General features: G+C 46.0%; 3 protein-coding genes and 1 long non-coding RNA gene across 4 annotated transcripts; 3 read left to right on the top strand and 1 right to left on the bottom strand.

The window, feature by feature from the left end:
• Positions 1-3,404: 3,404 nt before the first annotated feature.
• On the bottom strand, positions 3,405-5,244 carry LOC135815321 (growth factor receptor-bound protein 10-like). Its single transcript, XM_065328600.1, has one exon. The coding sequence runs from the start codon at positions 5,121-5,123 to the stop codon at positions 3,531-3,533; it is 1,593 nt and encodes a 530-aa protein (XP_065184672.1). The 5' UTR covers positions 5,124-5,244; the 3' UTR covers positions 3,405-3,530.
• A 1,010-nt stretch (positions 5,245-6,254) lies between these two features.
• LOC135815329 (rRNA 2'-O-methyltransferase fibrillarin-like) lies at positions 6,255-13,200 on the top strand. The gene is made up of 10 exons (XM_065328614.1): positions 6,255-6,351; positions 6,419-6,481; positions 8,310-8,432; positions 8,732-8,782; positions 10,262-10,356; positions 10,613-10,786; positions 11,196-11,328; positions 11,477-11,589; positions 11,799-11,944; positions 12,514-13,200. The coding sequence occupies exons 1-10, from the start codon at positions 6,333-6,335 to the stop codon at positions 12,530-12,532; spliced, it is 936 nt and encodes a 311-aa protein (XP_065184686.1). The 5' UTR covers positions 6,255-6,332; the 3' UTR covers positions 12,533-13,200.
• Positions 13,201-14,879: 1,679 nt separating this feature from the next.
• LOC135815314 (uncharacterized) lies at positions 14,880-16,616 on the top strand. The gene is made up of 3 exons (XR_010553281.1): positions 14,880-15,277; positions 15,370-15,528; positions 16,054-16,616. It is a non-coding gene; the product is annotated as an uncharacterized LOC135815314 (long non-coding RNA).
• A 951-nt stretch (positions 16,617-17,567) lies between these two features.
• Positions 17,568-26,890, top strand: LOC135815304 (solute carrier family 35 member C2-like). The gene is made up of 10 exons (XM_065328582.1): positions 17,568-17,948; positions 18,576-18,735; positions 19,276-19,339; positions 20,256-20,328; positions 20,908-21,003; positions 23,000-23,072; positions 23,359-23,442; positions 23,738-23,913; positions 24,978-25,107; positions 26,034-26,890. The coding sequence occupies exons 1-10, from the start codon at positions 17,817-17,819 to the stop codon at positions 26,219-26,221; spliced, it is 1,176 nt and encodes a 391-aa protein (XP_065184654.1). The 5' UTR covers positions 17,568-17,816; the 3' UTR covers positions 26,222-26,890.
• Positions 26,891-26,910: the final 20 nt, after the last annotated feature.

Here is a 26,910-nt window from a genome sequence, read left to right as displayed (position 1 = left end):
ATGAACGTCAACTGGAAGCGACAACCCGTCACAAACACACAAAAGACAAAGGTCCACAAAGATCAAACTGAACACGCACTTCAACTGGCTTCAGTCGGATGCAGAAACTGCAAGCTTCACCTAGCCTACGGTAGCTCATTGTGTGTACAGCAGATGCAATGTGCGTTCAGCCTCCACTGCATGCACTCTGCCACTAGTGCACTGGCATGATCGATCACCACTCTTTTACCATTTTTGGTACTCAGTACCGTACACCACGGAGTACAGGTCATGTACGTTTCCTTCTCCTGTACATGTAGAATCTACCCAGCAAGTCGCAAGCATTTCACTTCCGATCTGCAAGATAGATGAGGACTCCACCATTAATTTTGCTTTCGGGGGAGTCGGGACTCGGGGGGAGTCTCCCCTACTACGAGCCTTCGGCGCCTATGAAGGCTCTTACCACTGCTTAATGTCATCTTTTGTTTTGTCATAGGATTCTGCTGCCCGTTTATAGGCCATTCACGCGACGTGCAAACTCACGTTTATCGTACTGTCTCCGAGGATATTAACTCGGATACGATAAACTTGGACTCACGCGTGCAACTGGTTTTTTATCTTGGCCGAGGCCCTTTTGCTCGCGATTATCTTCGCACGCCCAGAAAAGTGTCGGTTGTTGAAAGTGCGTACTGCAAATGCAGTGCTTGAATAAAGGAAAATTCAAAATTTAACATTTCCCGGCATTTTCAGGGGTCACTATGGTCCAGTATGGATACATTGACGGCTGCAAAGTTTGCCCAGCACCGTGTGAACTGGATCACGGTTTGCCAGTACATTGTACTCAGTGTTATCTTGATCACACACGTGCAAATGTTTGCAAGTCAAGTCGTGTGAATAGCTCTAAGAACTCTGTTGCCTCTTACTCTTACTTTTCATCCATGCACATTCAGTCAACTTCGTTATAAATATCAATAACGACTGTGCATATTACGACAGAATTTCCATGCCCAGAGCAAAGTCCCATCTAACCATAATACCTATAATGAGACTTCGGGTATATTAATAAGGACACTTCGCGAATAAGGACACGTCGCGAATAAGGACACTTTTCTGATCCCCGCCGCGCCGAGTGTCGTTATACGCAAAGTTGACTGTATCGTGTTTCTGCCCGTAAAGAGAGGCTTGACAGCCCCCCCCCCCCGAATAGCTACACATCATATTGCAGTAACCTGTCAAGGCGACCACCTTTCCAAAGGGTGTCACTTTCAATCAACTCACCCTGGATATGGGAACGATCACATTTGCACGGTTGGTTTGGACAAGTTGCACTGCTTTGTATGGACTGGCAAAACCAGTGCTCGACGACTGGGCATTCAAATCATCAAGGGAACCATGGGGATTGCTGCCCGTTCGGGAGGTGTATAGAGCTGCTTCCGTTATCTATACAACTCACTGTTCCCCACCATGCAAAGGACTGCATACATGTATGCACAGGTGGTAAGAAATTTGGCATTTGGCATGCTATGAAATGGCACCCTATTGCAAAGAGCCAGCGAGCCATGAAACCAGCTCTTCATCGCTACCTGCAGAGAGCCACATACAATGTAGATCACGAGGGCGGCAGGAACCACTCTGGTCGATCAGGCTATGGTCGGATCAACTGCTTGGCCACTGGCTGCATCTGCTGAGGATGCGGTATGTACTCGCCAAAATATAATACACAACATATGAAAGACTATGGAGCAGATCAGATTAAACTCGGATGGAGAGCCAAGGACTAAAAAAGAAAGAAAAAAAGAGGACCATAAGTTTACTAGTTATCCGTTTTGTCCAACACTTCCAGAGGTGATGCAGCTAAGCATCAGGTCGTTGAATATCAGTATCACATCAGTCAATCTTGCAAATTCTGACTCACCACTATCCTGCTTATACCCGGTAATCGCTAGTGTTGGACAAAATGGATAACTTGTAAACTTATGACTATGGAGCAGGGAGTACAAAAATGTACCTCGATTGCGTGCATCGTGATCTGCCATTCAGATTGTCTGGGCACTGTGTCCTTAGGATCTCTCTGTAAAGCGCTCTGCCACAATATGCATGGAGCACTCTGCACAGATAAGGCGCTACGAGGTAGAGTACAATACAAACATATTACCAAGAGTACATAACCCCCAGAGTGTGCAACTCCTACATACCCTGCTGTCTCGACAGAATTTCAAGTTGACGTCATTATTTATGACGCAATGCTCCTTGCACCAGTGATTTACAACATGTGTACGGGTGTCAACGCATCACACGTTTTTCTTTGCAATAATTTGTACAGGATCGATCGGCTTCGGTCAACCACAGGTTCCGGATTCGTCAGATAATCCGTGTACAGTGTGCATTGCATCATCAAAATGACATCAACTTGAAATTCTATCGGGACAGCACCCATTGTGGAGTTGCACACTCTGGGGGTTATGTACTCTTGATATTACTGATATAATGGATAAAAGGAAGGACAAAAATGGTACGAGTTACGACTATCTGTCCACCAACGTAACCAAATCATATACATAAACTGTTAGCGAATGCGACAAAATGGCACAAAACTGACATGGAGTACTGAGACATTCCACGACCTGACACCTACCTCCAAAACCTTGTGCCATTTGGTCGCACTCATCGACTGTATATGATCTGGTTACGTTGGTGGACAATTAGTCATAACTTGCACCATTTTTGTCCTTCTCCTTTTTATCCATAATTAAATTGGCTCACCATCCAAGTTTGTACATTACTGTAACAAATATATAAAGCAAGATATCGGTCGGTCAAAACGTGCAACGATTAGGACAACACTGACTGATGTGATACTGACATTCAACGACCTGATATTAAAGTAAAGTGCCGTTGATCCGCGCCCCCCCCCCCCCCCCACGCCATGTCGCTTCCCAGCTGGTTTTCGGCAGGGGGCGGGATTAGATCAAGGCTGTCAAGTGCAGTACGATGTACAACAACGTTGAGGATCAGACTAAATGTGCTGGATTGTGCACATTTCATCCAGGATTGCCACGTATTATGTACAGCAGTGCAAGCGTCGGTTCAACATCGTATTTCGGTGTATACGCCGAAATCGCTTCACAGGTAGAAAATCGACAGGGAGCGGATCAACGGTACTTTACGGTAGTTAGTTAGTTTGGTTTTATTCCAAGCAATACGTGGCTGTAGCAGCCAATGACCACTTTGCAAGAAGGGTCCACAAACCCTTGGGGCTATGCAATCTTGATGGCAATACATCAATAAACTGTGTCGTATTTTGTTCTCTTTTTTTCCCCAATTGACAGACCTGCCGGACGCATGATGAATGCACTGTATGCCCAGCACCAGAACAGCCCCCCCCCTTTTTTTCCGATCTGTACAATAAAGATTCCGTGTATGTGTGAGTTGTGTATATCACTGTTGAGGCATCCGATGGTAAATAAAATAAATACTATGTGAAAGAGTAAACGTGACAAACAGTCACTAGGTTCAAGGCTGGTCCAGGACATACCTTCAAAGCATACCCACTAGTCATCATTGAGGTCGATTTCGTCTCCAGCAGCATCAGAGGCAGCCTGATACGTGGCAAGAGCGCGCAGGAGCACACGCGCCAGCACCCTGGGCACATGTTCGGTGAGACAGCACGGCAAGCCCCAGCATTTCTTCTTCAGCTCGTCCAAAAGTTGTTGCAGCGTCGGCCGCGGCTCGCTTTCGCCGACAATGTACCCGTCGTCGGACTCCGAGATCAGGAAGTTGAGGATGTTTCCCTTGTAGCAGATCACGAGCACACACTGGTCACCGGCGGACGAGCTCTCGCGCACCAGAAAGAGGCCGTCGCTGCCGCCCAGCTGCTCAAAGCACTTCTGCTGCTCGTCTCGCGAGATCTTACCGTGGAACCAGTCCTGCTCACGATGCGACCAGTCCAAATGGAAGTCAGCGCCTCGCTGCAGGTCGATCTTGATGCTGGCACCTCTGCTGTTGAGGTCGAGAACAGTGGTCGACCGACGGCGGGCCTTTGAGAGATATTCCGGTGCCACGCGCTTGATGTACAGAAGCTGCTCTGTTTTCATACAGTGCATGTTGTAATTGACCAGTAGCTGGTTAGAATGCCGTGCCATGCGAATGGCGCTGTACCAAGACACATACAGAAAGCGATTCTCCAGGCACACTGCCTTGACGTAGTCCTCAGTGCTCGCTGGGTCTTCGACGGCCACCACCGCCAAGCCTGGCGCCTTGTACGCACTGTCGAACTCGGTTGTTTCAAATACCTTGCACAACGCAAAGCTGACGTAACAAACTGGCTCCCTTTCCTTCGGCTTTTCGTAGTAGATGCCGTCGGCTCTGAGGAAGCACTTCACCTTCTTCCATTTCTTCGACCCTACTCGAATGTGAGCATCGGCTTCCATAGTGGGCGACGTGGAAGGTGTGGTTCTGTAGTACGAGGTGAGAAACGACAACTGGATGAGAAGACGCCGTAGCCTCTGCTTCTTTATGCCCGAGTTTCCCTCGGACAGCTCGCTGAAGTAGGAGGCCGGACTTTCAAACAGGTGGTACTTTTTATCCTCGAGTCTGAAGTAAAGACGGCGCGTTGTGATTCCACGTGCTTTCCAGTATTCTATCAGCTCGTAGATAATTTCATTATCCTCAACTGTTCTCATGATATGATTCTCGCTGTCAAACACGATCAGAGACCATGGCAGTTCCGGGTCCAGATTGTTTTTGCAGGCCACGTGGCGACACACGGTCCACGCATCGAGCGTCGTGTCGATAATGACATCCGTGGTGCCTTCCATCTCCAGCTGGTTCGACGATCCTGCTACTGCTTTCTCACCACCCCAGTGGATCGTGACTTCTCGCTGTGCAACTTTAGCCTTTTCAAGCCTCTCCTTGGCCACGCGGATCTTCTCCTCCTTGATACGGAAGTCGACCTCATTGCGTGGCAGTTCAAGGCGCTGCAATTCCTCCGTAAACCGTGTGATGTGTTCCTGGATAAGTAACGTCGTCCTCTGGGCCTCCTCTGCGGTTTTGATCTCGCCAGGACGTGAGAACAACGTGATGGACTCCAGCAACTGCTTGTCCTCCAGGGACAATTTCTTGTCATCAAGAGACAAGTGATCCATTCTTCGGACAAATCAGCGCTTCATCCTTCACCAAAATATCCAGTTCGTCAAGAACGAGGAAATCCTCTAAAACATTCCACAAACAGAAAAGAAACAGTTCATGTGGTCTGGTCCTTGTTTGAGTATATACCGTAATACGAAGCAGGGATAGATCCACTTCCATGATCCAAGACATGCACTATCTGCCTGGTCATCAACAACAAAGTCTTCTGGGAAGTAGTGATTATACTACTCCCTTGGTGTCTTCATCTTCATCATCGTGTGTATCACCATGGTGACATGGCCGACAAAGTTTCAAATGATGCGAGTTCGAGTGCGAAGTCGATCGAGTCTACATGTAGTCCAAACTCCAAAGTGAGCTCAAGCGCACCAAGCACAACAAGTGCGCAAGCCCCGACACCAAGCCTGGTTGTACCTGGAAGTACTCCTGCTGGCTGTACGGTGCTTTGAGTCAAAGTTTGACTCAAGTACTTGAACAAGTTGAAGTAGTTTGAGGAAATGGAAGGCTGTTTCGTGTTGAGATTTTTTAATGATTCTGACTGCATGAATTTTGAAGAGATAACACCAACAAAGAGAAAATACTGATAACGAGCGAGACGAACTCAGATAAGTAGTAAAGAGCAAGAACAAGAATGTAGTTCTAGTACTAGTACTGTAGTACTAAGTACCACGGTACTACTACTAGTACATGTACCTGTCAGTTTTGTGTCACAAGAGCCAAGACAGTGTTCCACAATCCAGCTACGTAGACCAAGAGTCAGACCTAGGCAGACTAGGCTACGCGGCCGTAGATCTTCATACTGTAGATCTAGCCTGTAAAAAGGCCCATACTTTGTAGGCCTGTGGGACTGCCCTATTCAAATAATAATAATAATAATCTACCATGCATGAGTTGTACTTTTACTATCGTAGATCTACTCAACACCAGATCGCGATATCGTTTTTTTTTTTGATCGCGATATTGTCGACGCGTCGCGAAGCATGCAGCTAGCGCTAGCGCAGGCCGGGGCGCCGCGGGCCGGAGTACGATCCGTACGAGTACTCCCGGACCAGTGCAGTCCTGCCTCCTGCTTCGAAGCTCCGCGAAAGAACTAGGATATGCGCATGCGCAACAAATATGGCGACGCACCTCGAGACCCGTTGCTAAGGCACCTCGCGAAGTTTTCCACCAAGGTTGTGAAAAATTCTATCTCACAAAGAAAGGCAGCCATGGGAGTTATGGGCAGAGGTAGGAAGAAATGTTGAGTCTACTGTCTTGGAACGCACTTTGAGAGTATTGGATGATGTTGTTTCAGGGGGTTTCTCCCCGCGTGGCGGCGGCGGTCGTGGTGGTGGTGGATTTTCACCCCGTGGTGGACGTAAGTTTTTGCTATTTGTTCCAGCATGGTCCGAATGAATTGGCTTAGTTGTGCCACGTGCTGATGTTGTAGATCTAGTAATGGCTTGTGGAAGTAGAGGTTTGGGGATGATGATGAGTGTTTGGTTAGTTATAGATTTCTTTCATTCATTGGTTTCGTGTCGTGCTGTCTTTCCCGATTTTGCTGTTTGAAGAAATGCATGTTTTGCCTTTATTCAATACAATGGCCACATATTTTCTCGTAAACACGTGTGCATCTTGGTATTAGACTGTACCGTTTCAACGTATGATAGATGTTTCATCTATTCCCTACTGTTTATTAAATTAAGAACTCAGATGGTGAGTCAAGGACAAAAAATTGTAACATGGAAATTGTAAGCACGAGCTCTGCGATCGAGTCCAACTTAACCAGATTTTGAACTGTCAGACGCGCCTCAGTGCTCCTTGTCAGTTTTGTGTTTTAGATTGTGCGCGTCTGACTGTTCAAAATCTGGTTTAGTTGGTGGACTCGATTGCAGAACTTGTGCCTACATTTTCCATGTTACAATTTTTTTGTTTATTAAATGTTGAGTTTAATTTACAAGTATTGTTGCTAGGGTTTCATGCAAAATAATGATTCCTTTTTTTGAGAAGTGGAGAGCAAATAATATTATGAAATCCTGCCTATCCAAAAGCTTTGCCCATTCTTGAGCCATTCAGGAAGTTTTCATGAGAAGCCCAGCAAGGCTACCGTTTTGTGCATCACTGCATGATGCCCGGTCACCTCTTTACACCTGAAATGGAGACATCTTGCACACTTGTGTTCCTCCAAAAGTTATGAGAAGTTGAAAAAATCTAACTATTCCTTCATGTCCCGGTTTGTAGGGATCGGCCGGTAGTACTATTCAGTTCCCTTTCATGGTGTTCACAATCTATGCCGTCATGAGTGCCGCGTAGATTATGAACGAGGCTACCATGTAGATATTTACAATAAAATATATTTATGATTGCACGGGTTCACGTACAGGGCGGGTCAAGTATCGCCTATCCGCTTCCGTGAGACGCCACCACCCCATGATCAGTCGTCAAATTGCGGTTCCTGCACAGTGGGGGAGGATGGATCATATCCGCCGACCGGAGGCCAAAGGCCGAAATCCCATTTGCCACATCCTTGTTTCCTTGTGCCAGGCCACGAGTTCTAAATTCACTGCGTGTCGCAGCACGGTTGGCGAAAAACATCTTTCCGCTTCCAAGCAGAACTGAACTTGGTACCTCTCGTTTCTCAATCATGGTCTTAGATCAACCCACTGCGCCTGACTGCCTAACCGGTGGATATGGTGCTTCATAAAACGGCCTTCCAGGAGCTAACAAATCAGTAACAATCGTCACCGAGATTTTGCTGTACATGTACAGTGAGACCTGTCTAAGACGGCCGTTCAAGGGACCTTCAAAACGTGGTCTCCGTTACCAGGGGGCCTCCTTATCCAGGGTCATTTGACTGGAAATAGATAGCATCCCTTGGTCCTGGTTGCAGTGGTCTTCTAGGACAGGTGGTCGCCCTATCCGAGTGGTCGCCTTGACAGGTGTTACTCTACATGTATACTGTAAAGTCTTATAAAAAGCCGCAATTTTGGGCCCATCAAATCACTCATAAGCCTGGTTTTAGTGTTGACACACATAGAAACACCTGTCTTGTATAGAAGCCTGCAAAATTTCACTGCGGCTTTTATGCAAGACTTTACGGTAGTGCAACTCCTGAGGTAGCTAGTGCGAATTCTGCTGGCGTGATCATATTTGGCTGAAGACATGGCTGTTGCGTGCACTCATTGTGATTCTCTTTGTGCGTTTAGGCGGTGGTGGTTTCGGTGGCCGCGGCGGCGGTGGCCGAGGTGGCGGTCGTGGCGCTCCTGGGGGCCGCGGCGGTGGCTTCGGCGGTGGCCGAGGACGCGGTGGACCACGTGGTGGCGGCCGCGGTAAGTACAGTACCTCACGTGCACACGCGCATATGTGTGTGTACTCTGCAGTATTTCTAGTTGACATTGATGGGTGTAAACAGGTCGAAGAAGGTGTTTTTTCACCCCCGTTTACGCATTCCTGTTGGAACTTTTTGTAATTTTGGAGGTCTTTGCGTTGTCTTGCTTTTTGCATGTGCCCATTTTGAATTTTGTATACGGTTAGTAGTCGTGCTAAAGGTTGATGCTACCAGGGCGTAACTGGGATGTCTCAGGCTATGTGGCACATTGGTTAACGGTGCTCCCTTTGCTTGTGTTAGGTGGAATGCGAGGTGGCGCTAGAGTAGTTGTCGAACCTCATCGTCACGAAGGTGAGTTTCTTTCACTCCGCCATAGCGAGATGTGTGATCTTGTTTACTGTGATGGGCTGTTGTTCAGACGACCTTTTCGTCGTTGAGCTGTGTATGTAGAACTTCAGTTGTACACTCGAGTAGATTATCAGCAACCCTTAGGGAGCAGGGCCATCTTCATGGGGTTTGGACGAGGAGTATTCGGATTATGGAGCGGGCACACATCTACCAGTTCTCGTTCTTTTTTTGGCAATACAATACAAGTGCATTGGTATATATAAAGAAGCCTTGCTTGGTAGTTCAACATGTTTTTCGATTTTGACAGCAGCATGACTCTGCCAACCGGGTTATGGTTGTAGTCAGGAGCACTATGCGTCCTCGCCTTGTAACATGCTGTCAAAATCGGAAAAATATAGAAGTACATGTACTACAGAAATAAGACACATCCCAGCCTTTCCAAACTAACGTGTTGATGACACCTCACTGCCATGCCTCCTCTGTGCCAGTGCTATTGTATTGCAGGTAGGAAAACACTGCAAGAACTCTTTTTTGTCCCACCGTTCTATGTGACCCGGCCTTTTGGATAGTTTGCGTCCAAAGAATTAGAATTCTACTGTATTGTGTCATCTTGCGCCTGGCGCCTTCACTAATTTGTTGGTATTTGCCACCTGATAGTAAACTTGACTAGTCTCTGGCTACTGATCCAGTGAAGGAGTAGTGCATTTCAGTGCTCCTCCCATGTTCTTTTGCTAGGGTTTGCAGGTGACACGTGAGCAAGACGCCACTCACATGGGATCAAATGTGAATGCATGTAGCCTCTTGAATAACGGCCCTCACTCAGGCCTGGGAAAAGTGTTGTTATTTACGAAGTTGAGGTGGCTTGAACCACTTTGACCACGAAAAAAAACTTTGACGGAAGCTGTTTCCTCTGTTCTAAGTTGTTCTCTAGCATGCATATGCCCCAGAAATGATATTCATACGGAGATACTCTTTGTTGCACTTCCGACGTACTTATGGGGCGTTAAAGTTCAAACAATTGCGTTTTTCGTGCTTCAAGTGTCCATAGGTACAACGAAATGCATATCTGATGGTATGTACTGACATTTTAGGTGCTCAATATTTTCGGTATGTGGTCAAAAGGCCAGGTTAGGCAAACAGAAATTTTAGGTACAGAGAAACAGTTTCCTATCGGATTATGTGTGCTAGTGTTTGTTCGCTGTATTGAAATTTTAGGTATGAAACAGACGTACCGAAAGTACTGAAAATAAAAGTACACCGAAAATTTGTGAAATTACAGTATCCCCATATGATCATTTCTGGGGCCTAGTTTTGTTATGGCCAAAGTGGTTCGAGCTGGGCTCGAAATTGTTAATAGTTTGTACCTGTACTGCTTCTTGACCAATGCTGTATCTTTCACACATTGGTCCAGGGAGTTTAATACTGCCCTTGTCAGACTTGGCCTACAGTTCGTTGTCTTTTGTTTGTTGTCTCGTTTTAAAGGTGTATTCATTGCCCGTGGCAAGGAAGACGTTCTGGTCACGAAGAACCTTGTTCCCGGCGACTCCGTTTACAACGAGAAGCGAATTCAAGTAGAGGTAAACATTCCTTTCTCCTGATTTACTCACGTTGTAAATGAGTGTATTGCCTGCTATAGGTTTCAAGTATTTTATACTGTGGCAAAGGGGAAAAAGCACTCAGCTGTATGCTCACGATATGTACAATGAGGTCAGTTCGGAACGACGGGGACTGTGGGTTTTTTTTACCACATGGTGTTATAAAAGTGGTTGGGCAAGAGTAGAGACAGGCTGAGCCTTGTGTTGATTATTCGTCTGCCTTTTTTGCGTGCTGCAGGTTGAAGGTGGTGACAAAATCGAGTACCGTGTCTGGAATCCCTTCAGATCAAAGTTGGCTGCTGCCATCGTCGGTGGTGTAGGCAATATCTACATCAAGCCCGGTGCCAAAGTCCTGTACCTCGGTGCTGCATCAGGAACGACCGTGTCCCATGTAGCTGACATTGTTGGTCCGGTAAGATAGTCGTTGCGTAGCGTTTGTTTAGGCCTTACTGGACATGCTCATCTAGTGACATCCTATTTTTAACGATTTTGGATAGTTTTCATTACGCACTTGGTCAGCATTTGTAGTGGCGTCAAGGAAAGCATGTTCAGTTGCAATAAGCAAGCCTACTTTCTGTCAGGCCTGGGTTGTTTTTCTTTCCTGGGGTGGTATCTGTTATATAGATGATCTTCTTGACTCTCGCTGCCAGCCTTGTAACATGCCACAGCAATGATAATTTTCGTTGTGTTCAACATACATGTATGTTACTCGTCACATACTCATACTCAATCTGCGGACAGAACTGTTTCATCCTTTGTACGGGACATATGCTTATTTCTGTCTGTCTGTGTGCGTGCGTATGTGTGTGTTTTGGTCACAGGAAGGCGCAGTGTATGCCGTCGAGTTCTCGCACCGTTCAGGCAGAGATCTGATCAATGTAGCAAAAAAGAGAACGAACATCGTTCCCATCATCGAAGATGCCCGTCACCCGCACAAATACCGCATGCTTGTCGGTGAGTTTCTACTTTCCAGCACAGCTGTATGCAACTGCCCTTTTTTGCATTCACGCTTGTACAAGTGATACCTTTGTTTCGCTGTGGTGGCCAGTACCCGGCTGCTGTATGACCTCTATCTCTCCTTGTGGTGTTTTTACTCCTCCAGGTATGGTTGATGTCGTATTCGCTGATGTCGCTCAACCTGACCAGGCCCGTATTGTTGCTATGAACGCACAAAACTTCCTGAAGAACGGTGGCCACTACGTCATTTCGATCAAGGTAACTGAAGCCTCATTTTAAGTTGTTTATGTTGACTGCTTTTCTTGGCTTTTTCTTTCTCTTTGGACCCTCGGTGTACCAAGTTTCTTATTGTTTCTTGTGCGGCACACTATGTTTCCTGCCTCAATGCATGATGTGGTGTCAAGTAATGGTGCGATTGCATTTCAATTGGGTAGCTAATAAAGGTATTTTGTGTTTGTTTTGTCCAGGCAAACTGTGTTGACAGCACAGCTGAGCCCGAAGCAGTCTTCGCCAGCGAAGTGAAAAGATTAGCAGCTGACCAGCTCAAGCCCCGCGAGCAGCTGACGCTCGAGCCGTACGAGAGAGACCACGCTGTCGTCGTCGGTGTTTACAGGTAAGTTGTGTGACTGTCACGCTGTGCACCCGCCTCTTCCGTCACTCCACAGCGCACACAAAGCTTTCTTGGTGAACAGATTGCACTAATCCCTGTCTTATGGCACCTTGGTACCGGAGGGTATTTGTACCTCCGACAGTCCCACAAGTCAGACGCACGTCAGTGAGATTTTGGTAACGTGACAGCTCTTCCTGCTGTTCTTTAGCAGGTTAATTTTATAAGAGGAAAGCGGTCATATTTGGCTATTGGATATCATCTGTAGTGTCTTTATGGACACGTTCCTGTGCTATTATCTTAGATTGAAACGGAGACTCCCTTGATTTCGTCTAAAGTCCGATTCATACTTCATTTCGCGCACGGGAAAACTGTCACGCAATGGGCCAAACAAGTTGGGCTCAGGTCAGCTTTTTCGCGATGCGACACGTTTCCGTGACTCCAAAACTTGTTCCACGCTTTGGTTCTTTGTGGTTATAGGTATATGCAGTTATTCTGTGTCTGTGCACAACTTGTTGAACGTTGAATGAGGTGTTTCTGTTTTTTGTTTGTTCTCTCCTTTGTCGTGTTTGCAGACCACCTCCCAAGAAGTAATGATTTTAACACCATCTGCCCTTTGCGTAGCTACGGTACCTGACAACGCTGTGGCTGGAAATTGCCCAACTTTGTTCCTTTTTTACTTCAAAAGTACTGTACTTGGCCCTTTCACCGTCTCGCATTGGCGTGTTTAACATGAAATCTTCTTGGACCTTGGCATGAGAACCGAATTTAGTCTGGCAGCGTTGTCATGTACCTTTTTGGTTTTCAAGTGTCAGCCTCCTCACGGGAATGGTTGTTGGTCTGTCAACATGCGCAATCTGTTGCGTGGCACACTGGTGCAATGCATTTGCTTGAGTATTGTTCTACTGGTTACTGGGCCCCTCTTCCGTGTGATGTTTTTGGACCTGGTCGTTGACTCTGTTGTTTGTGGACTCTGTCCATGGTAGTTGTAGTGTGTGCCCTGTACATCAAGGCAAACGCTCCTCTATGTTCATGGGCACACTGGTGCAATGCATTTGCTTGAGTATTGTTCTACTGGTTACTGGGCCCCTCTTCCGTGTGATGTTTTTGGACCTGGTCGTTGACTCTGTTGTTTGTGGACTCTGTCCATGGTAGTTGTAGTGTGTGCCCTGTACATCAAGGCAAACGCTCCTCTATGTTCATGATACTTTCCTTCACACAACAGAAGAATGGTTCAGCTTTTGCTGGTGATAGTAACAGTCTTTGAAATGTGCCTTGGATGGACTGTGTCACAATGTGTGCATATACATGTACATGGCATCAAGCGTATAATTATAATATTATTATTATACTCTTGATGGCATGTCACATGTGCGCAGTGTGTGTTGTGGGGGTGTCTTGTTTGTACCTGCAACTACACAGCGCAACCATTACATGGTTTGCTCGTATTGGCCAATTCTAATTGGACGTCCTGTGTTGTCCCACTGCAATGCACTGGTGATCTTGTGAGTTGTTGTACAAAGAACATCATGTGTCAACTTGTGTGTGTTTCGATTCGAGCATTCATGCACGGAAATAATTGTTCCTGGTGTGCTTCCGGGCAGGGAGTCGTCAAATACCGGGTATTTGACGACTCCCTGCTTCTGGGCCTATGCGCTTGTTCCACTTTGTAAAAACTAAAAGTATCGAAATCAGATGGGGCATCCATGGGTTGATTTGAGCTAGGAATAATAATAAATCATTGCGGGTGAATACACTCATCATTATTGGCATGCAGGGAAAGGGAGGTTGACTGTTATCTACTCTTGATATTATCAAGAGTACATAACCCATGTACTCTTGATATTACTATTAGCAAGACTATAATATAGGCGAATCGTTTTATTTCAATCCAAATGAGCAACAGAAACCATCAAAAAGAAGGTATAAGGCAACAGCAAATGAAGGTACATGTATGCGAGAAACACCCACAATTTTCTCAAAAGAAAGAAAAAATAGTGAATGAAGTCTCACACATTGAAAAACATGAGATAGAAACCACTAAAAAGCCAAAGTATGTACTCTTAGGAAATTAGAGGCCACATGCCACGTACATGTACTGCTCTTTTCTCTCCGCGACTCAACACTTGCAAGCCAGATATGAAATACTCTTGCTAATATTATTATAGTAATAGTCTAACTAATGGTCTACAGTAGAGTCGGAAACGTCTAACTAATGGTCTACAGTAGAGTCGCTTGTCCAAGAACGTTGTTTCCGAGGGGCGTTCTTATTAATTTTTTCAGCAATCTGGCTGCGTTCTTATAGCACCTCCTTAGAAACCATTTTGTACTGGATCATAATTATGCATCTCAAAAGGTATGTACTCTTGCTACTATTAGTATTACTACTATTACTAGTATTACTATTACTATTAGTGATCACGGCCGTTTAGTAATACCAAGAGTATGCTCTTGCAGTCTTGGTAATATTATACAGTGGTCCCTCTATAATCCGGCACCATTTGTGCCACGAATATCTGCTGGATTAGGGAGGGTGCTGGATTAACAAATCTGATTTACTGCTGCAATGTGCATGAAGAGGACATTTTGGCTACTGAAAATTGTGCTGGTTTATCGAGGGTGCTGGATTATAAAGTGCCGGATTAGAGAGGGACGACTGTACATTGCCATTGCCATTGGTCATTGCATGGCCAAGGTTACTCTTGTGCTACATCATGTATGCAAGCAGGACACAGTCATGATGTACAGGTGGGAGCAAAGCTGGGGGTTATGAACTCTTCGTGGGAGGGTTTACATGGTTTATAATTAAGCCTTTACTGGCTTTAGGACTTTTATTAATTAATTATTTTAGCTGGTTTGTGAGGAACAAATCAGCCAGACAGCCGCTCAGATCATGTGATCGTGAGGTCATGAGTTGTCAGATGGGGCTGTTAAGTGATGACGTCACAGTTCCTTCGATACGCATAACAACGATCCCACTGGGGACAAACAAAAGTAGCGTCGTCTCCACCGAACCAGTTGTCAGTGGCAACATATAGGAATCGTGTACATTTCTTCGTTTCTTCTTTGCTGTTTTCAGTGAGTGTTTTGTTTTCTCTTTGTCCTTGATCTCGACGATGTTGTCGTGCTCATTACCTTACTGAGACGTCTCTTGTGACTGTAGCCAGTGTCACGGAGAATTTTATTGGCGTGACAAGGTAGATCGCCGAGATCGAGCGTGAAAAACGCTCTGCATTAGTAGCTCCTGTAGAATGTTTTCTGGGATGGCGTATCCATGGTCAACAAAACCAAGGTGCAAGACAGCATGAGAGATCGTGTAAACGATGTGAACTCCAAAAGGTAAGCTCCTGAACAAGTGGAAAGATATAGGTATTTACAAACTCTCTCTTCATCCATCGATTGCCGCTATGCATTGCATTTTGTCTTCACAGATAATCTGGCCAAATTTATTGTAACTAGAGAGTGCAATCGTGCTTGGGCCCATCCCAATGTCATCACATGGCTGTGGTGACTAGTGTATATCTGGGCGAATTTTCCTCGACTGATACGGAGTGCAGGTGGATCGATTATGAGAAATGCGAACATGTGAAGTAAGTAATTAGTTGTGTCGAAGAAATGTGCAATAAAATAAAATTTACTTTACACTCAAACATACACTGTAGGTGTACATGTAACATCATGATAATGATTCCATCTTCATTGTCCCGCAACTGGTACACCATACGCACCGAATACATGGTGTGTGTGTGTGCGCGCGCGCGCATGTACATGCACACACTCTCATGCGTGGCCGAGTCGGCCAGATGAACAGACCATGCATTTGCACGAGGTGTCCGTAATGTCATTGGAACGCTGTACTTTATGACTTTATTCCAAAAGAGTATGTCTTGCCCCTGACGAATGGAGTTGTGTCTGTGCTCAGCGGGTATCGGGCTATGACGCAACACTGCAATCAGCGCTGCAATTAAGAGAGCACTGCATGGATTATTTTGAATAACTTCCTTTGCGTTTACATGGTTGAGCCGTGGTTTCATTTCTGTGTTCTGTCATGATTGGCCTCTGGAAATAATCAGAGTGGATGTCATTTTGCCATATATGTGTGCCTTGTGCGACAGGTTCAAGGCTAGATGCCCTTCACATCCGGCGTGCGATCTCAGCGTCTGGGACCTGATGAAGTCTTGGTTGGATGATTATTCAAGCCTGATACTACTCGACACACCAATGTACATGTCAATGTAATTTTTTCAGAGCTGCACTATTTACGTGTTGATGCTTACTTCGGTGTTAGCGTGTTTCCCCCGGACTGTTTTTATCATCATGATCGTGTGTTCTTGGGCTGAGCGAGCACATGCACAAGTGTGCAGCTATAAACCTGTGTATCTTTGGTTACACTTTGTTCTGCAATGCATGTACCTTGTAACATTATGTGCTTGCACTGCTTTGTCTGGCCTGCGTATTTCGGGACTATTCAGTGCATTAGACCCAGGTTTGTTTGGTTGCCGGATGATCTCTTGTTGCGTCGCTCTGTATTTGTATTCATCAATTTTTGGGCTTGAGAATTGAGCTGTTGTGTGGTTCCCAATATGAAAACATCATGCTGGTGCTCTGTGTTTCGATTATCGACTGCCGGAGCAGTCATGCATTTATTAGCAGAACGGTCAATACTGTAGTCTTTTCACGTGTTTGTCTTTGTGTTTTCGCCGGGGGTATTAGCGGTAACGCTGCACACAGAACGGCAGTGTTGCATCACTGGACGACCCTGCCTCTGCATCTGACTTAATTTCCCCAGGATCTGGTGCAGTTACACCAGACAGCCACTTCCTGTAAACACGCAAACAGCAAAAGAAGAGATCCCGCAAATCAGGAAAAACCATTATGGAAAATATCGAGTAGATCATACACCATTCAATAATCTGGAGTAATTACAGTGAGACAAACACTTCAGTGCTCTCTCTCTCTCTCCATCCTTCCAAAATACCCTGTAACAATTCCCTAGAATTATTTTATTTTATATTCTCAGGACATCATTCTGAACATAATAACTCTTCTTCCATGGTCTTCAATCACCACGGAGGGCGAGAATATATCTAAGTCATGCAGTTTACGGGAGGTGCGAGCTGTCATGGATATAGAGGCTGATATTGTGCCAGCGTGAGGGCAGAGACAGAAAGAAGACACTCAGGATTTCTTGAACAACTCACCTATATATAATCGAATCCACAAGGAGCGCTCATACTTTGATCCATCAGGACGCGAAACATCTTCAAAGCACTCTCAAACACGGAGTTTTACTGTGGGCAGGCAATTTCACAGCCATCATGAAGGCACTCGACGACTACAGGACTTTTGTAGAGGAAAGAACAAGGAGTAAAGAGCGACAACAATCGCTTGAAGAAAAAGCAAAGAAAAACTGCTGTCTCTCCAGTCATTTAGATGCTGTTGCCCTTGACATCTGGTTCCATCCAGAGGACGCGACTTTTGTTTGTCCCCAGTGCTCTCCGTTGCTATGCGTATCGAAGGAGCCGTGACGTCACACTTAACAGCCCCATTACGACACTTTGGAGGCACGTGTCATTCATCGTTCAAAAAGAAAGATCCAGGATCAGCAAAAAAGCACAAACAACATACAAAGTGACATATGCGGAAGCAATCGGGAAAATAGTATCTGAGCTCTTGATCTTTGTCGACTTCTTTTGGCGTTTGCATGATAACATTGGAAAGGCTTGAAGTAAAGCTTGCGTGCAGTGCAGGATTCCGGTGGGTATTCTGTGGATGTTGCCGCCAGTTTAGTGACGTTGGCGGAATGGTGATTTCCTCGAAGGATTTCACATGAACAGCTGACTTCTTATAATGGGCAGAGGTGTCTGGCATACGTAACATGAGCCCACCCCCTATCACCGTGCTGGGATGCATTGAGTACGGCGTGAAATCTTTGCCGTTCATCGCGCCGTATTTTGCTGTTTCTGTGGCTCTGACCTTCTACAACAAATGGCTCCTGAACGGTGGAGGGGTATGTGGACAGCTGTGTAACACTTTATTTTCGGTATAAATTTAATTTCGGTAGAGAAACCAGGCACCTGTACTGTATACATGTACATGTCTTTAAATTACACCTAACCTCTAAAGGCACTAGAGTATGCCCTGTAGGTGGAGGGAATGCTGGTCACCTAATTCTACGTCACATCGGCAACCCGTCGGGTCCCCGACACCGACATTACTATACACCTGAAATTTATTTCCACCTACCATGCACTGGTATACACTATCTCGATGAAGTGCTGTAATTTATTGGGTGTGCGCCTTCACGCAGCTCAAACGGTGACTTGATTCACTCCTCACGCCTATCTCTGTGGCGCACGAGAAGCCGGCGAACCGTCAATTTGGCGCTTTGAGAACGAAAACAGGATAGTTACGGCTTGTGTGACTCATAGCCATCTGCAGCACACTGCAGTCCGTTTTTTCCCCTAATGGTTGTTTTTTTAAATTTTTTTATTTCATTTCACCGTCCAATGGCAGAAGCCAATGCAAAGGAGGAGGCGTTAGCCAGCCATGGCAAGAGAAGGAAAAAGAAAGAAAAAATGTTGACTTCAAGTTTCAACGGTGTCTTGTGTTGTAACTTGTTTGAATGTTCCTCTAGGAGCATGACCTGCCTTTCCCACTGTCCATCACTGTGGCGCATCTGACATTTACGTTCTTCGTCATCTGGGTGATACGCCGCTGGTCGTATCCGGGTTGCCGCGACGACAAGCCGCTGACGCTCGGCTGGGGAAACTATGTGTACCGCGTGGTGCTGCCCGGTAAGTGTCTGCTGCTCTCTGACCCAGACCGGTGTGTGTGTGTGTAGAATTGTTGTGTGCGGTTGGTGATCAGATTTCCGTGCACTGGCCCAACCGTTGCCTGATGATAGCTAGCCAGTGTGAAGCTCTGTGTAGCCGACACAGACAAACAGACAGATGCGCGCACACACACACGCACACACACACACACACACCACTGGGGCAACTGGGAAAAGGTTTTTTGTTTTGTTTTATGCAATTGCAGTCCAGCGATACCAAAGTGGACTTGGACTGGCCTCCTTCTTTGATCTAGATCTGGACACAACATTTGTTCTGTGTGATGATTTGTCGTTGTTACTGATGCAATTGTATCATAGCCTGACTCTACTTGCAATCGGCTCTCTAGACACTTGTGATCGCTTTGTGTTGCGTTGTGTGTGTGTGTGTGTGTGTGTGTGTGTGTGTGTGTGTGCATGCATGTGTGTGCATGTGTGTGCACGTGCATGCGTTTGGTGGTGGTGGTGATGGTGGTGGTGTGTGCGTGTGTTTGGGTGTATACAGCGGTTGCGGGTGGTCTAGATATCGGCTTATCGAACTGGAGTCTGGTGTACATCACAGTATCCCTGTGAGTGATGGAGTCAAGAGTCCCCACTGCATCCCTCTCTGTTCATCTGTTCTCTGTCAATATGTACTTGTCTTCAGAGGCTTTTACTCCCCCCCCCCTCCCCCCCCCCCCCCTCTCTCTCTCATGATAACTATCAACATGAACTTGGAAGCTGCCAAATGGGGGTCAACACACACGACCAACACGCTCTATCTAGCTGTAAACAGGTTTGTCATATCTTGCAGCTCCATTTCCTCCCACCGTCACCCTCAGTTCGTACCTGGCACCTACTGGACGGCTAGTGGCGATATCTTGCTTGGCAGGCCGGTGCATCCGTTTGTGCATGGCACATAGTCGACGACACACAGCAATGACTTCCTGGCATTGCCGCTCATCGACTAGACGACAGGCACGCGCTGGTGTTAGAGAGTTTCTTCAAAACGAAAATGCGTACACATTTTTCGTTTTACATGAAGTGAGAAACTTCGCGTGAACTTTCGGAACTTTGGACGCGAAACTCGCATGAAACGCGAAATAAACTTTCGTGAGAATTTTCGTAGGCTCGAAAGTGGTCAACGGGTTCACCATGTGTGTGTGGGCACGTGCGAACTGCGAAAGTGAGCAACATTCGTACAAACCTTCACAAGGCCCGGTGCGAAACTTTGTGCGCATTTTCGTATTGCAGAACGTCTCTGGTGATACGAACTGATGGTGACGGTGAGAGGATAATATTATGGATTTGCAAGATGTGCCAGAACTGTTTGCAGCTAGATAGAGCATGTGATGACCGCCATTTGACAGACTCTATATAGAGCATGTGATGACCGCCATTTGGCAGACTATAGAGAGAGAGAGAGCTGCATGTGAAGTCTTCACACTATTAAAACATGGCAATGTGCACTGTGTTGCTTGCGTGTGTGATCGTTGCTCCCCTCAGCTACGCCATGTCCAAGAGCACCTGTATCATATTCATCCTCTTCTTCTCCGTTCTGCTCGGTCTGGAGAAAGCCGTAAGTGGTGGTGCTGCTGCTGCCTGTCTCCTGTATGAGTGGCATAGTGACATGATAGTGTGGTCACTGGGTGTTGATCAGCATGAAGGGATGTCTCATTGTTTGGAGTTACTGGTACACGATCCACCCAAGTGTGCAACATGCTGTGAGTGAGAATTTGATCCAGACCCACTGTTTCCTGCGCCCCTGAATACTTGTACTGTAAAGTGTATTGAGTGCATGTAGTGTACAGGCGCGTAGCACCGCTGTTGGAGGTGGTCCGGGCCGGAGGTTTTTTTAAAATTAGGGTGCAAAATCCTGCATTCTGGGCACTTTTGGCATTGTGTTAAAAAAAAGTGGTCCGGTCAAAGCCGGACCGACTGCTGCGCCCCTGTTGTAGCGGGAAATGCTACTTTGTCCCAGAGTGGGGCAGCACCCTCTGAGGGATGTTTCGCTGCATGTGTGTGTGGGCGTATGTGTGTGTGTGTGTGTCTGTGTGTGCGTATGTCTGTGTGTGTGTGTGTGTGTGTGTGTGTGTCTGTGTGTGTGTGTGTGTGTGTGTGTCTGTGCGTGCATGTTTTCTTGGTTCTGCCAATTCAGAAACTATCCCTGTTCGCTGTTGTTGGGCTGATCTTTTCCGGAGTCTTTATGTTCACGTTCCGTACGACTAAATTTGATGCAGAAGGATTCTTTCTGGTAGGTGGACAGTCACGTTCTCGCTTTGGTGTTTCACAGTATGCTGTGTATCTATCTACTGGTACAATGGCAGTACAACACAACAGAAAGTTCGTGTGATGTTGCAACTCTGAGTGCCCTGTTTCTGTAAGAAATTGCGCCTTCTTCACACACGGCTGTTGTTGCTTGCTTGCTTGCTTGCTGCTGCTGCTGCTGCTGCTGCTGCTGCTGCTGCTGCTGCTGCTGCTGCTGCTGCTGCTGCTGTTGTTGTTGTTGTTGTTGTTGTTGTTGTTGTTGTTGTTGTTGTTGTTGTTGTTGTTGTTTCAAACCTTTATTCTCACGCTAGCCAGTGGCCAATAAGAGATAATAGTGTAAGAAAGGAGAAAGAGTGAGGAAGAATTGGGTGGGCAGATCCTAGGGATTAATTAATGACTACTTAAGGTGGCCATATACCTTCAGAGGGGTCAAAAAATCAAATTCGATGGATTTCCATTTTGTGTGTTGGAACTGATGCCTGATACCCCCAGGGATCTATCCTGAAAATTGCAGGTGAATTCGTTGATCCACTCATGAGTTATGAGCCCTCGAATACACACATAACAATTATAATTTCAGACTGGTAATGTGTATTTCAGGTCGGACTGGTAAAGTGTATTTGAATGCCTCTTTTTCTCCCTATTTTTAGTGACCCGGAGAGCTTGGAACCACTCCACGGCTCTAACAGTTTACTTTGCACCCAGCAATATATATATTTTCGGAATCTGCATAGAATTGGCTAGAGGTTATACCAAACATTAGCCGTTTTTTGATGACAACAAGCGAGAAATCATTGCTGTTTTGTGAGCTTATATTTTGCCGCACATCGCACTTCATGTTTACAGCTTCTGTTCAAGGTTGTTTGTGCTTTTGGAACATGGTTTTTTTTGGTATAACCTCTTCGGGTACATACATGGACCTTTGTAAATACTTTTTTTGGCAAGAGAACACAACCGATATACTGACCTGCTGGTTCCAGTGGAAAGCATGCGAACTTTGCTGAATTGTTTTGTGAAAACTTGTCTCTACCCTTCTCACACTTCCTGTGCCCTACGCCTGTTACTGATCTGCAATCTACATTAGTCACTGAGTTATTTATTATTATTAGAAGCTTCTCCGCGTTGGCATCAATGCAATGTAGATATACACAGCATGTATAGCTTTCGCATAAGCCGAAGCGACAACAGCCAAACAGGATATTGATGGCAATATAAAACATATGCGATATAAAACGCGTGACGAAAATAGAATACAATTAAAACAAGCAAACGAGCAGCTCAACCGAGTTGAATTTAATTTGCTGATCATTACCAGGGTTCATCTGTGAGCAGCAACATATCTCTCCAGGATACGGCCGCTGAGGTAGGTCCACGCCCCGCGATTCTGGGCAATGCTCCTCAGCTCCTCAAGATCTGCCGAGGTCTTGAGGGTCCTCCCAACCAGCTCAAGATCGTCACTGAGTGTGTACAGAAAATTTCAGCAAAATCTATCAAAGCATTCTGATTCTACGCATGTTTTCGTACGGAGTACCATCGAAGGTATATGGCCACCTTAAGTGTACGGGCAGGGGTGGTCGCTACACGAGCATACAGAGTTGTGCAACAGCAGGGATATCTGGGATTTGAAGAGAGTACGAGAAGGGATTTCGCGAAGCTGGGTGGGCAAGCAATTAACGTAATGAAGGGCCTTGTACAGGGGAGAATGGAGACAGCGATCAGTCCGCGGAGTTGGCAAGTGCCAAGTACGAGAGCGACGTAAGTTATACAAAGGTTGCACGTTGCTAGCAGTATGCAGCGAGAGTATATGTGGGGTTGTTGTTGATTTTTTTAAATTCTTTATTCTCACGATGGCACCATCGCCAATAAGAGATGTTGTTGTTGGTTGCCGCCCTTGTTGTTGTGGTCGTCGTCGTTGTTGGTTGCTGGTGGTGTCATTGGTTGCCGTTTTCAAATGGTGTATTTTCTTGTATTTTGTGGCATAGGTGATGACGGCAGCGTTCCTGGGTGGTGTCCGGTGGAGCTTCTCCCAGTTGCTCATGCAGAACAAGGATTCAGGTCAGTAAAGCTGTCATGGTATGATTTGCGTGTTGCTTTCGCCGTAGTTTCACCAACAGTCAAGTCTAAGTTGCGGGTGTCGTGTTTGACGATGTTGAACCTGTTGTCGCTTGCTCTTGCCTCTGTGCGAAGAGCCGTAAGCGCTCTGCAGAAAGCTTCGTTTGTTTGGGCGTAAACGTCCTCATTCATCAGCTGCTCCTTGTCGGATTTTGTCTTTTCGTGGCAGATTTTGAAAGGCCTGTACTGTTTGTGATTTTCTGATTTATCTTGTGTTGTTTCCGCGCAGGGCTCTCTAATCCAGTTGACATTGTCTTCCATCTTCTGCCATGCATGCTGGTCGTGCTGGCGCCCATGGCTATGGTTGTTGAAGGTACTGTCACTGATGCAGCAGCGGCGGCCATTCGCCCACTGTTTGGTACACATACAGCCTGTCTTTAGCTGCATGTGCCACTGTCTCGATTGGAAACATGTGCAGCGTATTACCTTCTATTCAAGTTTTCACCCACTCCCAGATATCGTAGAGAACAACGAAATACACCACTGTGATCAGGTTAAAACTTTTAAAAAGTGTGCGGCTTATCACAATGTTTTGCCGTCATTGCCATAACCCTGCATTGTTGTTGTTGTTGTTGTTGTTGCTGTTGCTGTTGCTGTTGCTGCTGCAGGCTACGATGTGTCGGTGTCCCTGTCGCTGATTTCCGCCAAGGACTTCCACACGGTGCTGACGTCGGTATTCCTGATCCTATTCGGCGCTGTCCTGGCGTGCCTGCTCAACCTGTTTGAGTTCCTGCTGCTGTCGCACACCAGCGGCTTGACACTGTCCATTGTGGGCATTTTCAAGGTTAGTGCACGGCTGCTACTGCATCACGCCGACGCGCCTGTGAATTCTGTTCTTGATGTACGATGTATTGTAGGAGTGATAAAATTAATATGAGTCATCCATTGCTAACCATTTGTCTGGGCATCCTGAATGTTGTGCTGTGCACTCAGATGATTGTTTCAATGTTGTCACTTGTACAACGTGCTAGATTATTGAATGCTGTAGAAATGATCTATATTCACACTAGGAAGTGTAACCTCTGGAATCAAAAACACAATAAATTCACCGAGTTGGGCTGTTTAGTAGGTCGTCCACAACTTGTTAGTATTGTCTCTGGTAGGCTGGGCTGTCTAATAAGTGTCAGTGTTGTCGCAGTCCATAATTATAATTTTATCCATAATTCGAAGAGAATTGGTGACTCACATGCTCATTCCCTGGGCACTGCAAATTCACAACTCATTTCATTTCACAGAATCATTTTCAACGTTTTGGCAAATTGCCCATCATCAGGATGCAATGAGCATGTGTGCTCACCAATTCTCTTCGAGTTATGAAGCTGCAGGATGCCTCACCGCTACTTCGTTTATCCATAGTATTATGAATAAAACCTGTATGGCCTTCTAAAAATTGTCGCAGTCGTACAGCATTCTCTTTGTTTGTTTTCTTCACACTTGCACCTTTTTGTGATTCCTTTTTTATTTATGCGTGTGAGGTTGTGCATTTTACCGACTTGTTTTTTTTGGCTACTCTTCTTTGTGCCGTTGTTATCACATCACTACTTCAGTGTCCACCTTGGTCAGTAGTTACCTTTTGCCTGCGTTCCACCTGATGAGAAGGCAACGAGCACACTACTTGTAGTAGAAGAGCTTTCATGATGTTGATTGTGAGAAACCTCAAGCTTGTTTTTTCTTTCTTTTTTTCTCTTTTTTTTCTTTTTTTCCATTGGCCCCGCTATTTTGTGTCAGTTCACAAAATGATTTTAATTTGGGTGTTTCTGTGTTTTGTTGTTGTTGTTGCTGCTGCTGCTGCTGCTGCTGCTGTTTGTTTCTTGTTGTTGTTGTTGTTGTTGTTGTTGTTGTGAACAGGAGATAAGTATATTCCCAATTGCGCACAGCATGAATGGTGACCAGTTTACGGCGGTCAACGTCGTCGGCTGTATCGTGTGCGTTTGCGGCATCGTCCTGCACACGGCCATCAAAGCAAGCCGTGCAGAAGGTAACTCATTGGATCCGTGACTTCGTCCATCACTGTGTGTGTGCGTGTGTGTGTGCACGTGTGTGCATGTGTGTGCGTGTGTGTGCATGTGTATGTGTGTATACGCGTGTGTGTGTGTGTGTGTGTGTGTGTGTATACGTGTGTGTGTCCATTGCTCTTGTTGCTTGTGTGACACAGTTCAGTACTCCATGACTGTAGCGTCTCTCTGAATTTCATTCGCACCTTTTTTAGAATATATGTAGCACTCAGTAGTCCACCAGCTCTCTATATGTGTTCACTCCTCTATACGTCATCACCTGGTTACTTTGTGCCTATATGGCTTCACTGCGACTTTCTCTATATAACTCCAGGTCATTCTCTATATAACTCCAGACGCGACTTTCCCTATATATCTCCACCCAGGTTGAGACTTTCTCTGTATGGCTCCAACTCAGATTGCCAACTTCTCCATACAAAACCTGAGTTGGAATATAGAGAATGACCTGGAGTTATATAGAATGACCTGGAGGTATATAGAGAAAGTCGCAGTGAAGCCATATAGGCACAAAGTAACCAGGTGATGCCATATAGAGACAGTGATGACAAATAGAGGAAGGATGCCATACTGAGTGTAACATATATCCCAAGGTCGAAGAAGGGCATGCATCTTACAACTGATCATAATTTATTACAAAATCGAGTCTCACACGAACAGTGAATTTTTTTGTAATTCGGGAAATCTGGTAGTCTTTGGTCCAGCATGCCTGTAGCTTGGTCATCAACGTGCTCCCCACATTCAAAATGTTGACTCTTTCTCTGGTCATTCACTGGTTGAGGGAATGGAAAAGGGAAAAGTATGAAGAACAAATCGACTGTCAACACCAGGACTCGAACCAGGGGCCTTCTTTCTCTGATTGTTTGTTTTTGTTGTTACTCCGCGCACACAGAGGGCAGTTCATCCAACGGCATACGAGCGGCAAGCAAGTCTCAGGGCAAAGGCCTGGAGCTGAGCTCTCTGGCCAAGCTGGGCCAGCGCCGTCGCAATCCAAACTCCAGCGGAGATCTGGCCGCCTTGATGCAGGACCAGGGCAACTCTAGCGAGGAGGACCTCATCTACAACCAGACCGGCGTTTGATACGCCGTGCTCATTTGCTGATGGGTGGTATCATGAATCGATGGTATTTCCCGGCGTTGATGATGTCATCCACTTGATTGGCGTCGCTTCCAGCAGTGGATGACGTCAATGAAACTGGCAGCTGGTGTTATCAGACAGGTCGCATGTATGGAACGACGCTTGCGTGTGTTCTAGGGTGCCGGATCCGCATGCATGATGCCATCCTCTACCCGGATTATCTTATCGGAGTTGCTCCGTATTACTTGAGTGAGACAGATGTCGAAGTGTGGTGGTGCACTAGCGGTTCTACTATCTTCTACACTGTGCTGGATTTCCGTTGACATCTTTGGCGCTCCCCTCTCGGCGTTATTGTCTCCTTTAATTTTCATTCTCTATCTGCTATGCATAGTGCTGAGGGTTATGCACTGTAGTGTTAGTGGTTCCAACACTTACCACCAGGAGTACATAAATGTGGACTCCTGATAGCCCATGTACTTGTAAGTAGAAATTGCCTGCACTATGACTATGTGTTTAAAAAATTCCACCCACTTCGAAGTACAACATATAGATATCATTATGTCAAACTTATTTTTTCTTATTTTCCTAGTGTCTCGTTTCATGATCCGGCGGTTCATGTACTCTTGGTCATATGAATATTCAAGCCGGTGTAACCGTGAAAACGGTACCAGACGAGTAACCTGCGCGAGAAT

This window comes from Sycon ciliatum, chromosome 1 (genome assembly GCF_964019385.1).
Source record: "Sycon ciliatum chromosome 1, ocSycCili1.1, whole genome shotgun sequence".
In the NCBI taxonomy this organism is placed as follows: Eukaryota; Metazoa; Porifera; class Calcarea; order Leucosolenida; family Sycettidae; genus Sycon; species Sycon ciliatum.
The sequence above is the reverse complement of the archived record's forward strand: the minus strand, read 5'-3'. Positions and strand labels throughout refer to the sequence as shown.

Excerpts from the sequence above, each read along its gene's own strand:
- LOC135815321 (XM_065328600.1), bottom strand. The coding sequence starts at position 5,123 with ATGGATCACTTGTCTCTTGATGACAAGAAATTGTCCCTGGAGGACAAG.
- LOC135815329 (XM_065328614.1), top strand. Across the intron at positions 6,482-8,309 it reads ATTTTCACCCCGTGGTGGAC|GCGGTGGTGGTTTCGGTGGC; the intron begins GTAAGTTTTTGC and ends TTGTGCGTTTAG. Across the intron at positions 8,433-8,731 it reads ACCACGTGGTGGCGGCCGCG|GTGGAATGCGAGGTGGCGCT; the intron begins GTAAGTACAGTA and ends TGCTTGTGTTAG.
- LOC135815304 (XM_065328582.1), top strand. The coding sequence starts at position 17,817 with ATGAGCCCACCCCCTATCACCGTGCTGGGATGCATTGAGTACGGCGTG. Across the intron at positions 23,073-23,358 it reads CATGCAGAACAAGGATTCAG|GGCTCTCTAATCCAGTTGAC; the intron begins GTCAGTAAAGCT and ends GTTTCCGCGCAG. Across the intron at positions 23,914-24,977 it reads CCATTGTGGGCATTTTCAAG|GAGATAAGTATATTCCCAAT; the intron begins GTTAGTGCACGG and ends TGTTGTGAACAG.